This window comes from Sparus aurata, chromosome 15, assembly GCF_900880675.1.
Source record: "Sparus aurata chromosome 15, fSpaAur1.1, whole genome shotgun sequence".
NCBI classification, from domain to species: Eukaryota; Metazoa; Chordata; class Actinopteri; order Spariformes; family Sparidae; genus Sparus; species Sparus aurata.
The window spans coordinates 3,415,437-3,432,508 of NC_044201.1; the positions used below are offsets into that span (position 1 = coordinate 3,415,437).

At 40.2% G+C, this 17,072-nt stretch overlaps 1 protein-coding gene and 1 long non-coding RNA gene across 3 annotated transcripts in view; one reads left to right on the forward strand and one right to left on the reverse strand.

The window, feature by feature from the left end:
- Positions 1 to 1,261: 1,261 nt before the first annotated feature.
- LOC115596293 (uncharacterized) lies at positions 1,262 to 5,975 on the reverse strand. Its single transcript, XR_003986871.1, has 3 exons — positions 5,919 to 5,975; positions 3,478 to 5,665; positions 1,262 to 1,482 (listed from the first exon to the last, which is right to left on the reverse strand). It is a non-coding gene; the product is annotated as an uncharacterized LOC115596293 (long non-coding RNA).
- Positions 5,976 to 7,189: 1,214 nt separating this feature from the next.
- Positions 7,190 to 17,072, forward strand: part of tk2 (thymidine kinase 2) — a 10,477-nt gene continuing 594 nt past the window's right edge. Inside the window, exons 1-10 of one of the 2 annotated variants that reach the window (XM_030442646.1) lie at positions 7,190 to 7,449; positions 8,416 to 8,453; positions 8,708 to 8,782; positions 9,673 to 9,726; positions 13,422 to 13,511; positions 13,679 to 13,752; positions 14,320 to 14,408; positions 16,305 to 16,384; positions 16,577 to 16,657; positions 16,908 to 17,072. The exon at positions 16,908 to 17,072 is cut by the window's right edge and continues 594 nt beyond it. In XM_030442646.1, coding sequence (XP_030298506.1) covers positions 7,266 to 7,449; positions 8,416 to 8,453; positions 8,708 to 8,782; positions 9,673 to 9,726; positions 13,422 to 13,511; positions 13,679 to 13,752; positions 14,320 to 14,408; positions 16,305 to 16,384; positions 16,577 to 16,657; positions 16,908 to 16,994 — 852 coding nt within the window. In that variant the 5' untranslated portion in view covers positions 7,190 to 7,265 and the 3' untranslated portion in view covers positions 16,995 to 17,072. Of the gene's footprint in view, positions 7,450 to 8,341; positions 8,454 to 8,707; positions 8,783 to 9,672; positions 9,727 to 13,421; positions 13,512 to 13,678; positions 13,753 to 14,319; positions 14,409 to 16,304; positions 16,385 to 16,576; positions 16,658 to 16,907 lie in introns of both variants that reach the window. The other variant, XM_030442647.1, reaches the window with a different exon arrangement.

Genomic DNA, 17,072 nt, shown 5'->3' on the forward strand with positions numbered 1-17,072 from the left:
CAAAGAGCCGTTGCGATCACTGGTCACATCTCCGCACATTACCTCCGCTCTCGTACAGTTACCACACACGGGCTTGTGGCATTTCAAGCGTCCAGTGTTTGGTTCCGTTTGCAGCGGACCGGCACTGCCTCCGTGTCCGTGTCAGCGAAGATGGCCAATAGCGGTCTTCTATAACATCCTCGACCTGGCTGGGATCAATGCCCGCATCTTGTTCAAGGAGTGCTCAAAGTCGCAAAAATTACATCTTTTTTTTTTTTTTTCACCCATCATCCCCCCCCCTTACGTTGCTCCGTAAAAAAAGGAGTTGGTGTTATTGTACCATAATTTCACTACAAATCATATAAAAAAAGACCATGGAGAAGTATCATTTGCTTAGACTCAAGCTCATCATTGACCAGTTTAAACTCATTGAGACAGCAGACAGGAAATGAGATGGCAGATAAGATAACAAAGAATGCTACAAAAAGTAATAACATTAGCTTAAGCAAACCGAATCAAGAGAATGATCAAGCAGAGATTGACGGAAAGGTGGCAAAAGCATTAGGAAGACGAGAGAAAAGGACACTGGTTTCACAAGTGCATAGGAAAGTAGGAGAAATGAGGTGTACAGGAAGGAACAGGAAAGATGAGACTGTCACACACTGACAGATTTGAACTTCACAGTTTGCTATTTAAAGTAGGAAACAATGGCACAGGCAGGTGTGGACAGGCCCGTAACCAGGATTTTAGAAATACTGAGGTCATAGTTGCGGACGTCTGATTATAAGCAAAGTTTCAGTGGGCGGGTCCATAAGGAAATGTGTATTTGTAACTGACACTGTGTGAGTGTGTGTCGACCAACCTTAGACAGGGCAGGGACAGCAGAGTACAGTACAGATGTGGAGATATGAAGGCAGTCAGAGCCAGTAGATGAGGGCAGGCAGCCAGTCACCAGGCATGTAGACTAACTGAAATTGTATGACTGTTGATTATTGAGAGTACACTGATTCCAATGAACATAAATGTCCTAATAAAGTTTAGATTAGATAAAGTTATCTAGCCTAGATGTAACAGGGCATAATGCAAGACAAGATTCCACTTGTCTCTCCTGCCAAGAAGGAATTAAACAAAATAATATACACCTCCTCAATATCAACTTTAAGGCACACTTTTATAACTCAAATACCAAATAATGCAAACTCAAACACAAACAGTACATGAACACAAGCAAAATGTATGTCATACAATTTCACTATTAGATACTACTAGATATGTTGTTAAGTTACATTAAGATTGAATAATTATGATTATGATTGAATTAGATCAGAGGACAGTATTGTTTGTTTAACATCAGTGTGTTTGGGACATTGATAATCCTATCCTGGGGCAGCACCTGGTCTTCTCATTCACCTTTCTTTCCTTTTCTCCCCCTCTCGTCCTCTTCTTGCCTTAATATCTTCTTCCCAAAGGGAAACAGGGTTTGTTGTGCTCTCTTCATTATGTCTGAAGAAAGTAAACACACAACAACTCAGCTGAGTTGATAAAGTAACTTTAACAGTGCTGGGTAACATTGTATTACTGGCCTGGCCTCTGTTAGGATTAACATTATAAAAACTAGTTTTAGAGTTCCAGAAGAAACTCTGTTTGCTTGCCGAAGTCTTGACGAGTATGCAAACTATGTTTAAAAGTATGTTTAATAGCCTATAATTAGTATAGGCTATCAGGTTATCACTTGTGATGGTTGATCACTAACTTGGATGGCACCATTAGGCGTGAAGTCACAGTTAAATTAAAAGTATCGTTACATGTAATCAGTGGTGGACAGTAACGGAGTAAATTTACTTGAGTACTGTACTTAAGTACATATCCAGAGGATTTGTACTTTACTTGAGTATTAGATTTCTTTGGTACTTATTACTCTTACTTGAATACATTTCCAAGACGAATATTTTTACTTTTACTCAAGTTAATTTCTAGGAAGGCTGAAAAGTACTCGTTACTTTCAGGTCTGCTCTTTTTTATTTTATTTTTTTCTAAAATACTATAGGACACAAGCTGTGTTTGTCAAAGAAGGAAACCTATCACAGTGCACGCTCTCCACTGGGATCTACGTAAAAGCGGAAATACGTCATCCCTCCCCATAAGGAAAAACGTGGACACAGACAAACAGACATATATTTTCAAATGTTTATTGTGTTTGCCGAAGAAACAATAGCTCTCTGCTTTCAACAACTCCACGTCCAACTTAAAGAAACACGTTGACGTAAGTTAACCAGACTTTCACCATGTTATTTTCTATATGTCTCGATCAATGTCATCATGTTGTGAGAATGTGAGTGTGTGTTGATCACAAAAACTACATTTTGTAGGAAGTGGCGCTGTGTGTGCGTGCGTGTGTGTGTGTGTGTGTGTGTGTGTGTGTGTGTGTGTGTTGTGGTTTTATTTCATTAATTGAGTTGCTGAAAGCAGTATTGTTGTAAAGGTAGATTCATCCATGCAGAGCATTTGTAGTTCAAATATGATGGACAGTACATACAGTGTCAATGTTTTTCCTCTCTGGTGTTAACGTCTTTCCATACTACACACGGACAGACACAGGAAGACAGACATGGGGACATGGGGAGACAAGACAGACATGGGGAGACAGAGGTTGTTGTGCTCCTATATTGTACTGGTACATGTCCTTCCTGTAAAGTCAAGTGACTTCAACATTGAGTTATTGAAAGCAGAGATGTAGTTTTTGTAAAGCAGTGATTCTCAACCAGTGGTCTGGGGACAACATTGGTCTTTGAGGGGGTTCCAGTTCCCAACTTAGCTAAATGATAGAGAGTTAGTTGGCCGGTGCAGGTTCATTTGGTTACAGTTTTAATGATTGTTAATAAACATCTGCATCTGCAACATCTGCTGTCCTCCTGTCATCCCATTCATTTGATTAGTTTTTATAGGTGTTTCTGCAGGCTTTATATAACATTGTGGTTCTAAAAGCAAGCACCATCAGTGCAGGTGGTTTCAAAGAGTTAATTCTCAGAAACAAGAGTTAAAAGGTCCTTAAATTCATTTAGAACAAATTATAGTAATTAATTGATGTGAAAAATAAGAAATGTACTCTTACTCTTACTTAAAGTAAATTTAAAAGCATGTACTTTTGGATACTTAAGTACCTTTAAAAGCAAGTACTTTTTTACTCTTACTCGAGTAACATGTCGACTGAGCTACTTTTACTTGTTACGGAGTAAATTTTGACCAGTAGTGTTTGTACTCTTACTCAAGTACTGGGGTCGAGTACTCTGTCCATCTCTGCATGTAATAATTGGTGCTTCGTATCACTCACGTGAGCTTGTTGGCCTGCTTTGTATTTACATCAACGGACACCGTGTTTTAAAGTTTGGAATTGTATGCTTTATTAAAATACAAGCAACCTGGCCAGTATATTCCAGTTACCAATTTTGCGATGTCTATCTTAGGAAGTAGAGAATACTTCGGAATACAAATCCTTACCGCTGAAGTACAGCTTGTCCAGAAGTTCTTTTAACAGTGTGTTGTTAGAGTGGCGTAGCTCTTTCATGAATAGGGCGGGGCGTGAGGTGTGCGTGGGTGCGCGAGAGTGAGGGAGCGTGTGTACGGCAGACAGTACGTTTACATGCACAGCTTAGTCAGATACAGTGAATGAATGAGAGAGAAAGGAGTAGCAGCAGTAACGACAGAGTGAAATGTACAGTATATGCTGCAGTTAGCTGTGAATAAACGTGACAGCACCTCAAAAGACAGCAAAGCTGTCACCCCGAAGGTAAACTTCGGCCCTGGAGGAAACATCTCCCCTGAGGGGTATTGCATAAAAGTAGGATAAAGAAATCCAGGATAACTGAGCAAGCGCGGCTTGATCTAGTCTGCTCGGCGCATCCTGGCTTAATTGGTTGCACGTTTGCCAAGCCAGGATGAAAAGGCGCGGCTATGTCAAGCCAGGTGTAGATAGTCGGGATAAGTGCGTGTTCACGGCATACTTAAATAGACCTCGTGATCGCTCACAGAATCACCGATGGGAACGTGGATAAGAGTCGCGCTTCATATCTCACGGCTGCTGAACAACAGCTCCTGATGGAGGTCTGTGAAGAGGTGGAAGACATTATAAGAAAAAAAGGCATCACCAGTGCCATAATTAAAGAATGAGAGAAAGCCTGACAGACAACAGCGGACCGGCTTAATGCGTAAGTAGTTCAAAACTGTACAATTAATAAACAGTGCTCCACTGGAACTGTCATCATTAGGCTACAATTAAAGGACTAAAGGAGATACTTTTAAAGTCCACTAATCAACTGTTGTACACTTTGCATGTTACTCAGGAAATGTAGAGTATGATTAAGTGCAAACGATTATCCACAACGTGTATCGTTTAATCTATTTTTCTCATGTTATGTTTGTATCTATTTTATCTTTCTCTCCTTCATAAAGAACAAACTTGTCTGGCTATAAAATGACCTGGCAGCAAGTTCAAATTAAATACAAGAACATTTTGCAGGCTGGTGACTTTACATAACAGTGAACAAATGAGGTGAATAGATTAGGTGTCTGTTGACATGTTGAATGTCTGTATGACTGTAGCAGTTAAATGGCACCGGGGCGGCCCACCAAGCCAGGATACGACCCCAGCGGAGGAGCTGGCACTCCATTTAAATAAAGGGAGGCCAGTGTCCGCTTCATCCAAGTTACATATTGCAGTACTACTGCACATGGAACACAGTCAAATAAATATATTATACTGTCTGACTCCTCACAGTGTCTGGGAACACAGTTACACTCTTGGCGCCAGAAGATGATCCGGTTAGTACATTGTATTCAAATCACAGGGTTGGTATGTCCTGTGAAATCTTAATTCAAGTTCTCTCAATACATGTATGTATGTATGTATGTATGTATGTATGTATATGGCAGGGGGAAGGCACATCTGCAGCTGCAGAATGCACTTCTGCAGATGAGGAGACCATGTCACTGGACTCCAGAAGGCTTGCGGTATGTCAATTTTATGGAAATATTCTGCTTATTTAGTCCATAAAGTATGAAGTCAGTGATGTGGTGCTAATAGAAAATATATGTGTAACAGGACCCAGATGCTGCACAGTCTCCTAAGCAGCCTGGTAACATTGTGAGTATTGGCTAAAGTAAATCTACATTATGCACAAAACCTGCTAAGCTAATTGACATTTCTTTTACATACTTCACAAACTGTCAGAAGACTATGCAAAGCACCCGGAGGAACAGATAGAGCTGGCAGACATCAAAATCAAATTCAAGAAGAGATAGCTCCAAGAAATGGAGCTGGAGCTTGAGCTCAAACACGGGACACTCAGGAAACTGGACCTGAAATCCAGAAACTAGAAAGAGAAGTGAGTATTTCAGTGCACACCGTAACCATAACTGCAATACAGTGTTTTAATCTTTGTTGCTTTTGCTCTCTCTATTCCAGGATCCAAGCAACCAAGAGAAATGACTGCCAAATAAACCCTCAGGTGGTGCAGGCACTGAAACCGAGATTTCAGAAGGCCGAAGGTCATCTCGATTTGAGCCCTTGTCTTGCTGTGTGGATGGTTGTAGGCCTGCTGTGGTGGGGTTTGGGGGTCCGCAAGGGGAGTCGAGAGGAATGACTCGCAGGCATAGCCTTTGTCTCCCAGCAGCACACCAGAGAATTCGCCTGATAATGCAAGATATCATTTAGAAAACTAGACAGCAGAGTTAAACACTCATGATGTCCAAGGTGCTTACAGTACAAATAAAGTATAATAAAACAATAAGACTCTGGAGTCATGCACTGAGCCAGGACACTTTGCCTCTAAATTGGCAGTCAGCATCACAGATCAGCTGAAATGTTAAGTTGTAACCTATTAAGGTCATTTAATGCACAGAATTAATTTATGTAGGTCATAGTAACCACAAATCACTCTTACCCGAACATTGATGCTGTGGAAGGATGTCCTGTTAATGTAATCTCCCTCATGTTCTCCTGAGGGCGTTTGATCCTGATATGTGTGCAATCCAGCTGTAACAAAAAATAGTGTCCAACTGTGACTGATCAAATTAGAAACTAATGGTTGCACGTTGAAATTGAGGTTACCTGCAATCTTGTAAAACTCCTTGATGTGGAGGGGTCTTCTGTGGCCAGGGAAGGTGATGAATATGTTGAATGACTTCAGCTCCAGACAAACACGTCTTATTGTGCAGCAAATGGTTCCTTTATTGATGTTCTCTACATCCCCAACAGAATAAAGGAAGCTCCCACTTGTAAAAAATCTTGTGTGTGTGTGTGTGTGTGTGTGTCACAGATTTCATTGAAAACACCTTTGCAACTTGATCAGCTGTGTTTTGTAATCTCAATTACTGCAATAAAACATATTTATGAAATCTCTGATGGCAATTTGGCAAGCAGTCTTCATTACATAGCAATTTAACACTTGGCCCAAGTAATAATACTACCACTTGAATAAATATAAAAAGATTGTTGCGATTACAAACAGCCAACAGATTTAAATGAAATGAAAAATGACAATATATATATGTAATATTTTAATGCAGGATAATTAAAATGATGCAACATACTTAGAAAGATGATGGACATGCTGTAAAACACATTAATTCCTCACAGGATTGACGGTGGAAATCCAGGTGAATCACTAGGATTAATCTTAGCCTGGCTGTTAGCCTGGTCTGGAGCAGGCTAGCTCCACAGAATAAATCTCCATGGTAACTTATACCATAACATATCCTACTGCCCCCTATCCTGCTTTTGTGCAACTGGACCACGGATAAATTGAGCCAGGATAACCAAGATATCCCGGCTTAATCCCTTATCCTAGTTTTGTGCAATACCCCTCTGAGGTTCCCGACCACGGTCCAGGAGCCGAACTGGAATGGTGTAACAAGAGGTTTTTTTTTTTTTTTTTACCCACAAACCAGTGCAATGACAAAAGATGGTATATTAATGACAGGATAATCCACTCTGTAACCCATGGTGATGATCAGACAGAGGAGCAAGTGGTTTCCGTACAAAATAAAGTTATTTGTCGGCAGTTATCACCTTCTTTTTTTTTCCACTGAGAAAAAATACTAATGGTAGTTACGGCCCTGGGTGTGTGGATACTGTGGGCAGTATCTTATTCTTTTGAATATTCCACGTTACTTGAGCCTCTGATCACGCTCCACACCAGTTGGGGGCGGTAACGCGCCAATTCGTTGCTTGCCAACCTCGAATAACGCTCAAACACGAAGAAGGGACGCTGAAAGAGTGTTGCTGTGAGATGTCCGGTGCTGGTGGTCGTCTGTCGCTCCTGTTCAGCCGTGTTGGAGTCGTCGTGTGTCGGTGTGCTGCGGCTCCGCCATCATTCCGTGTTGTTGGATGTAACAGAGGGACAAAGTTACGTGCTGCCGGCGTCACACTGACCCAGAGCCGAGCACTGAGCGACACGCAGCACGTCATTAAAGGTAGACGAGAAACCGGTTTGTTAACTGGGAGACATTATACAGTGTTCAGGACGGCGCACTCCTGTCCATTTCCATTTAACAGTGTTACTACACGCAATATCGTTATGTCAGGAGGAGTCCCCAGTCGACCAGGGCCATTCAAATGATATGGAATACGTTATCAGCTCACTTATCGCTAATTCTATCAGTAGTGTAGGTGAGCTTATTCACCGTCTGTACAACCGGGAGTGTACATGTACACATGTACATATTTATACATGTACATATATATACATGTACATACATGTACATTATGTCTTTGGTAGAGACGATCTCCCAGCTGGGCACGTGCCCGGCATCCGGTATTGTCCGACGAGCCTGCTGGTCGGCGGGCTGAAGCGGCACTGTGTCATGTTGGAGAAGAAAATCTAACTCCGAATTTTAATATTTACATAATACAACCTAAATTCAGTCATGAAAACAGAGTTTGTTTATTTAACCATAACTAATATCACTCGATGAAGATCTTTCTCTTCTCATTAAAATGTATTCCCCAAAACTACTTAGTACACCTTTTTTAATGCTAGTCTTTGAAGTGTGACAGTTTCCCCTGCCTGTAAGTGTTAAATGTGGCAGTGTTTGGTCTCTATGTACTCCAGCAAATTGGACAGGAAGTGCAGACTGTTGTGTGGTGTTCTTTCCATCCACACTGGATGAAGAATCAGGACAACAACTACTCAGCTGCTCAGACTGTAGATGTAAACGCTCTCATATTAAAACTCTATGACCACAATGCCACTGTGTCTTATCAGTTCAATATCCTGGAATACAGAGCCAGCACGAGCCTGTCCACACACTGTGCTGTGCCTATTGTGCATTTTAACACGTTTGTCTCCCTCTGACCTCGCTATAGCCTACTGAGCCGAGGCCAGCACTGAGAGTTCAGGGTGGTCAAGTCTTGACTCACTATGTTGTCTTCCTTCCAAGGGAAACTGGTGCGAAATGGAGAGGAAAAGAAAGCAGTGGTGAGTCTCCGCTGTATGATCTGTGATGGTGCCTGCATTCATTCAGCATAGTACAGTACATACCTGAGATGATCTATATTCATACTGTTGGCTGCAGCTTCTACTGTGGTTTTTCCATTATTACGTATTCACAGTGATTAAATACTAATAAATGCTAATAATCATTTTTCACACAAGCTCATATTTCATATAACAGTTTTCTCACATTTCTACTGCATTTTCTGTAACCCCCGTCTCCCTGTCACTGTTTTCAGATCTGTATTGAGGGGAACATTGCCAGTGGGAAGACAACATGTCTGGAGTATTTCAGCAAAACTAGCAACATAGAGGTAACAGAGCCAGGTCCTCATACAGCAGTGGTGTGCAATGTTGCAGAATTGCGTGTATATGCAACAGCACTAGTTTCCACCCAGTTGTAACATAGCTGTCATTTAACAAGAGGGTGGTGGAGTATTTTTTGTAACACTTCCCAATGTATTAAAAATGCTTATGAACACATGTAAGGCTTACTGATGCACTCCGTTAACAGTTATAAAACATTAATGATGTGACTTATAATGAATAAGACGTTGAAGTGTCTTAACTAGCTATAAACTAGATGTGGCTGATGTGGCTTGTAATGCTTATTGGCTTATACTCACCAATAAACACTAAGAAGAATCAATTGTAGTCAGGACTTATTTTCATCTCATAGTGAAAATAAAGCCTCAGTGTATTTAGTGTTTTTCTTACTTTGAATGTTTCATCTAGGTTTGAAAACTTTGTCACACACCTAAAGCTGAAAAGTGTTACTTGTATTTCCTCCTTTTCTGTGTCTTACATAATCATTTATGACTCAGCATGCATCCTATAAAATGTATCAAAATGCATTACATGTTAATAACCTCCAAAAATGTTAATCACGATGAAGCGTACATTATTATAGATGCCTCCATATGTACACTTTACTTAACCCACATGACTCAAACTTATGACATTGCATGGACTGCTATAGACCTTTCTACATTGATTGTTGAGGTGTGAAGGTAAGCATCGGTGTTAATAACATATTATGAACCCCATCAGTCATTAGTTTAAACTAGTGCTCTCTCAGTTTCACACAGGTGAAGATTCATTTCTAAAATCCAGTGTTTCAGCAGTGTTACTGTTAGGTTAGGATTTGGCAAACACCAGACATTGGTAGCATTCATTAACATTACATTTCTCTCTTGCTCTGCAGGTCCTTACAGAACCAGTCTCTAAATGGAGGAATGTCCGTGGACACAACCCTCTGGTACCGCACATGACAGTGTTGTTGTCAGACTAATGGACAAGAATTTACAGGATACATTGAATAGAGTAGTACTTTTAATATTAAGGTTTTAAAGAAACACAACTAATACCCCCTTTCAAAAATAATAACAATAAAACCCCCTGATACCACTGTTACGCCAAAATTTGTGTGTAAAAGCAGGGTTTTTAAACACAGGTCAACTCACTCATAATCAGCAATCAAATCTATTCACAGTGGAAGAGTTTGCCTTTCTGATTCTTCATCACGAACATGTTGGGAATAACAGAAACCGTAGAAAGCAGCAGACAATACAGCTCATCAGAATACACCCAGAAAATGTTCAAACCTTTTTTATAAAACTCTTGATCTATATTATTCTGAATTAGATTATTTGTTTTTTCCACAGCTGATAACAGAAGTGGGTGGGGAGTGAGACATCTCACTTTTTTCTCATCTGTGTTGAGAGAGTTACACATGTGCAGTACCAATCAAGCAGCTGACCAGGCTCAGACCACATGGAAGCCACTGACGGTGTTTGCTTTTTAAAATATCTTTTACTTCATGCTCCCCCTCAACAGAACAGGTACAATCTACATTCATTCCCTGTCAAATGACCAGCTTCAATCATCTGTGATGAAAACACACACCCAGATGGACACTCTTGATTTTCCCCCCTTTTCAGGGGCAATGCTGTGACATGTTGAAGTTAAGGATGTTTTTGTCAATACTTTTCCATCTTCAAGCACATAACATACAAACATAACTCAAACATACTTCAGTGGGAGCTGAGTATAAAAAAGAGACTGAAATGAAAGAAAACCACCCTTACACTGTCAGGGGCTTCTTTGTCAGTACCTGAGCCCTGCCTGCTGCCAATCTTTTAGTTTTTGGCCTTTCAATGGATTTGATAGGACAGCCGAGAAATGACATGAAATTAGTTTTTTTGGGGGGGGGGCTTGACGGCATGCAGCAAATGGCCGCACATCAGTCTTAAACCTTGGGGGGCTGCAGCAAGGACTCACCCTCTGTACAGGGGACGCACACTATACTAACTGAGCTATTGTGGTGCCCCATCAACGCCTAACCCTCATCTACCACCCTCTCAGCACACACACATATTCAATGCAAAGTGCCTTGAATGTTAATGCCAGGAAATGAGCCAGCCACTGATGATGGTTCCTCACGGTGAATCATGGCCACAATGACAGAGAGACAGAGAAAATGCATATTTGTGGCACAGAAAATGAGGTTGAGGTGGAGCTCACAAAGCACATGTTGTATACATTCATTTGACAGTGACAGTCCATGCAGCACTGTGCACAAGTGGCACAGCAGTCTTTATGTGTACAGCGATCAGACTTTCCACTTGCCAAAATGATCACAATGATGAGTGTTCTCTCCCACACAGAGATATCATTCAAAAGTGGAAGTTTGATATGTAAACCCAAATAATTTACATATTGAAGTTTAGTTCTGTGAACGTGGCCTACATTATGATCAGGACTCACAGTGAGGACATGGAGTGAAACGATTCGTATGTGCTGGCTGTGTAAAAAGAACCAGGTGAGCAGAGAAGGGTGTGAAATTTCCCCCCTCTCCGCATCCGAAACTTTCACACAGGGGAGGGTGCGGAGAATTGGCGCAGGATCCCCGCATGCAAACGGCAGTGTGAAAGAGGCTAGTGTGTGTGTCTCTAGTGTGAGTTTTTGGTGTGTGTCTCTGGTGTGCTCCATCTGTGCCCGATGGTGTTCACTGCAGTCAACTACACAACCAGGCTTTATGCAAACTAAGATCGTACTACTGTTTTGTCCGTGCAGTACTCATTCTTTGATGATATCTGATGTAATCTTGGATTTCTTAAACCCATGATGGTTTTGTGATCAGACAATTCCGCTGTGCTGGGAACGGGATGGTGAGACGGACAAATATTGATTATAGATTTGAGTTTGTTGATAACTTTTAAATTTAAAAGGTGTTTATGGAATAGTTATACTTCACTACAAGCACAGGTCCAAATGAAACCACTGGTTTGAATGTTTATGATGACGTGGATCTATAAAAAACATTTGATATGAAGTAAAATCAATTATGAGATGTATTATTATACACAGAATAATGCCTCTCACATTTAATTTCTACAGTCTGCTTCAACATACCACCTTACTGTTTGTGTCACCAGTTCCCCTTGCCTCTGCTTACAGGTGCGCATACTCTCCTGTCAAGTTTGTTTTTATAGATAATCATTTTTGCATGGGAAGTGGTGTACACCTCTTTCAGGCCCCATTTTGTGTGTACGCACTGTTTATATACGTGAACCTCTCGCAACACAAATGAAGGCATGAGCCTATCATGTTACACAAAACGGACGCCACATGACAACTCATGATAATGGCAGAGCTGTTGATTGTTTATGTTTGTTTATCTTGTATTATATAACTAAGGACAACAAAACTATGAAGACTATATGACAAAGGTGACTTGGGATGAATGACCTTGGTTGCTCCCTGCACAGACAGACTGCTGTAAATGTGGGATTTACTGACAGGGAACTGAAGCTGTTTCATCCATCTGAGCTGTCTTCAAATCCATCAGACTACTTTCATGAAAATACATTATACGTCACAGAACCTGGGAGCTGATCTACCTCTACAAACAAGCTAAGCTACCGGGGCAGCATAGTGTTGTTTGTAACTTTGATGTTTTAATGTGTTAATACATCAGTACGGACAGGACTTCATGCCCCCGGTGTGTAGAGGCTTGTAGTGTGATGAGGTATAATACAATCTGCTGCTTTCTACTTTTTGCTGTTTTCCAGGCACCCTCATGATAATGAGCATGACACACAAGAAAAACAAAACAGTACTTCTCAACTGACAATGGGAAAGATGTCAAACCATTTGCCATTTTTAGTGGTAAAAGCATAAATCGTTTTGGTTTGAAAGTGGTATAAAATGTGAAGACCTATAAGAGGCCCTTAGGGACTGTTGTCTGTTGACATTTCAAAGACCAATCTACACACATGGGTAGAGTTTTTTTTGTTTTTTGTTTTTTTACATCAAATTTGTGTCACACTTGAATTTCAATGCAATCTGCCTAATTTACACAGATATCTCCTGTGTAATGTGTTACAGTGAGATTTAGCCTAATTATAGCAATACATTCATAAAGATTTGCAAAAATTATCATAATCCATCCTGAGGGGGCCATTATATATCCACATCATACCATGTATGAAGGGTAAGGCTGGATAATATATGGATATTATAATGTTATGCTGTATGAGACTATACCGTATGGTCTTAGATTTTGGATAAAATTATATCACGATATGACTTTTCCTTATTTTAGAGGCTGCAAAAAAGTAAACTGCTGTCGTTTTCTTGTTCTAATACTTGCCTTTACCCACATTATATCCATATTGCTGTTGATAATTTATCAAATATCTCATTGTGTTAATATTTTGTGAAAGTACCAATAGTCATCCCCACAATATCAGTACTTAGGTATTTGTTCAAAAATATTGTGATATTTGATTTTGTAGCATTTATTGCATTACATTGTTGCATCAACATTTATGAAGTGCTAATGTGGCCTAAATATATGACAATATTATTTTAAGGCCATACCACCCAGCTTCAGTCCTGTGGTTTGTATAGTATGGGGGTTGTGTCAGTTGTTTGTTTCTGTCTCTGCAGGCACTGATGTATCAGGATCCTGCACGCTGGGGCATCACACTGCAGACATATGTTCAACTCACCATGCTGGATAGACACCTTTCGACAATAGTAAGTGTGTACTGTAAGCGGGAAACACATTTTGTTTTATACTAATGATACATGTTGTGGTGACCTGTGGCTCTGACAAACATGTTGTATGCTGTGGACTGGTGATACAAACATAAGACCTCATCAGGATTCAGCTGTATATCCTTAAAGTCTCTTGTTGGTTCCAGTCAGCTCCTGTCAGGATGATGGAGAGGTCCATCTTCAGTGCCAAGTACATCTTTGTGGAGAATCTCTTTAAAAGGTAACACTTCAGCACCTGGATCAGACCAAGAGACTGAATAAATACAGTTGAGCTAAACTCTCATTCTGCGTTAATATATTCTGATGTATAATAATTCAAGATCATAGTCTATATTTAATACCTCCTAGAGAAATGTTCTCTGAAAGGCCATTTATATGAGAAAAGGTTGGCAGACTGGATAACATTTTGTGTCCTGGTTGACTAATTTTGTATCACAATATAGCAGTATATTAAAATACAATATGTCACATATTTTCAAACTGTGTTAGAGAAAATGTCTGTTTTCTTGACTTATGTAGAGAATTAAAAACCTGACACATATAAGTACTTAAAAACACTGATTGATGTACACTATGGTTAATCCAAGATTAACATAAAACAACTGCTGGTTGATTTACAGCATTGCCCTATTTAAAGAAGGTGTAAATGGTATGGAAAATCTATGATGGTGGCAAATTTAGATCATATAAGGTTTTTTATTAAACATTGCTTATATTGCTTGACCATATACTGACATATGTTAATGAAAAATCTTAATGTCCGCTTTATTGTGTTTTTTTTCCCCAGTGGAAAAATGCCTGAGGTGGACTATGCTGTCCTCACTGAGTGGTTTGATTGGATCATAACTAACATTTCCATTCCAGTTGATCTGATTGGTGAGAACACACAAAGCAGAAATACAAACACACATTTAATCAGGATTTGATGAATGTAAGAAATGCAGTAGTTACAGTGGTTTCTTAAGATTCCAGACAGACACTGATGGCAGATTTACAACCTCTGCATGCCTACCCTGTTTTCAAATGAAGAAGTAATGAGTATCTATAGGCATCCTATCTGAATAGAAATATTGAACTAGGGCTGCACCATATTGGAAAAAACCGACATTGAGATTTTTTTTAACCCTGCGATATATATTGCGATATGAAAAAATACAGGAATTTTCATCAGATGACCTGAATAGCACTTTATGTTATGCTGCATTTCAAAATGATAAGCATTTATATTTCATATGAGCCAGGGTTCGTACGGGTGCTTGAAATCCTTGAAAGTGCTTGAATTTCAATGTTGTGTTTTCAAGGTCTGAAAAGTACTTGGATTTCAGTTTAAGTGCTTGAAAGTGCTTGACATTATAACTCTGTCTTCCACAAAATTGGGATCAGACTGGATAATTAATTTCTGAAGTTTTTGCTATCATGAAACATAATTTTAGATGTTTACAGCATAATACAATGTACATAATTGTGATAAGAAAAAATCATGAGTATTATATTCCTGTAGATATGTATTTTACCCCAGCAAAAAGGTGCTGGAAAATCTTGAAAATGACCCTTAAAAGTGCTTGAAAAGTGCTTGAATTTGACCTTGAAAAATGTGTATGAACCCTGATGAGCTCATTCATGCGTGCTTGCGCCCTCCCAGAACTCCCATTCCCCAGCTGGCTTACTTTCATTACTAAAAATTACGCCTGTCTAATTTTCCTTCGGGTGTTGGTCGAGCATCGGTAACAATTTATAGCGGGTCGGCTCGGGTGCGAAATGTAATATGTGCTACCGTAGGAAAACGGGTCGGGTCGGAAGTATGGCATGTAGGGGCGGGTTTTCAAAATAAGACCTGTGCAGGACTCTGCTGTGTGGTACCCACGTAAATGGTCAAACAGATTAGTTGTGTTACCTCGTTGTGGCAACAGATGCAACACACTGTCGACACAGAACACGTGTTTGGTCAATATCATCCTTCTTGTAGCCGAAATAATTCCAGATAACTGACATTGCTTTTCTTTTTGGCACCAAGTCTTCGTTCTCGCGATTTTCTCTTGTTCATTGCTCATTTTTCAATGTTGTTACCAGCGACTCACTCCATGTGCAGGGGCTGGTCTGCTTCGGCACACTGATTAAGAACTAATGTGAATGGTGGATTGCTGAGCATGCAGAGTCTGCATGCACAGTGTGTGTCAGGTACCCTTGAAATTAGATGAGTTCATTTGCGTCCTACATCTCAGGAAGTGCTATGTAAGTATTGCACACAGGTACATCGCGATAGCGATGCTCAAACAATATATCTTGCAGCCCTATATTGAACTGTGAATGTATGATACGCAGACAGGAAATGTTATTTAGTATACTGGATATTGAACTAATTCACCTAGGTTTTTAAAATGTGCATGTCTCTGGTGACACCAGAGTGTCTGCTTATTAAATATTTTTCTCTTGGCAATAAACCAGAAGACAAATCCGTAATAAGAAGTGTGTTTAGAACAGTATTGAGATGCACAGGGTCTTTGTTCTACACAGTCTTCAAATACACAGAATTTATTGTCCTCTAATACATTCCAGTGACAGAAGTTGCAATATTGCGCTACACTGATAAACACTGCAGTTCAGCAGATCGTCATCCTCAGAAATGGCACAGAACAAGTCGTCATTGTCAAAGTGTTTTTTAAAAACATGAAAAATTGTTCAACACTCAACCCTAACCCATGAAAATGCTGCAACTGAACTGAACTGAACTGGACTGCTGTTCATTCTTTGACTGTTTGCTCTCCTCTCCAGTCTACCTGCAGACCTCTCCTCAGACCTGTCATGAGAGGTTAAAACAGAGATGCAGAGAGGAGGAGAAAGTCATTCCATTGGTGAGGACACAAACTCAAACAACAAAAAAGACAAATTGGGTGTTGTTCTTTTTTTTCGAGAATTGCAAAGATCAAACTTTGTGTTGAGTTGCGCACCTCAATCGTTTGTGTGTGTGTATATGTGTGTGTGTGTGTGTGTGTGTGTGTGTGTGTGTGTGTGTGTGTGTGTGCGTGTGTATCTTTGTTCACCAGGAGTATCTGGAGTCCATCCACCAGCTGTACGAGGACTGGCTCATCAACCGTACCTCATCCCCTCTTCCTGCTCCTGTTCTGGTGATTGACCATCACGTTTTTTTCTTTGGTTCATGTAGATACTTTTGTTTATGTAGATACTGTACTACCTACATTAGTTTCAGGTAACCACACAAATGTAACTTTTTTCTGATGCCTTTGTTTTGCTGATCCTCCTCTCTCCATGTGATGTCAAGGTGTCTTAGGGACCTTGAAATCTGTAGTTTCTTTGTCTCAGCCCGTAACTCTGATATTTTTCTGATATAAATAGAAAACACCTTTTTTTCTGCAGGTGATTCCTGCTGACCATGACCTCCAGAAGATGCTCAGCCAGTATGAAGAAAACCGTGACAAAATCCTAGCAGCTGGCTACCACTGATATCCACTTATACACACATCCTGCGTGGAGACAGGACATCCCAAAACCATTGTTATGCAATTGATCTGTTACATTTAC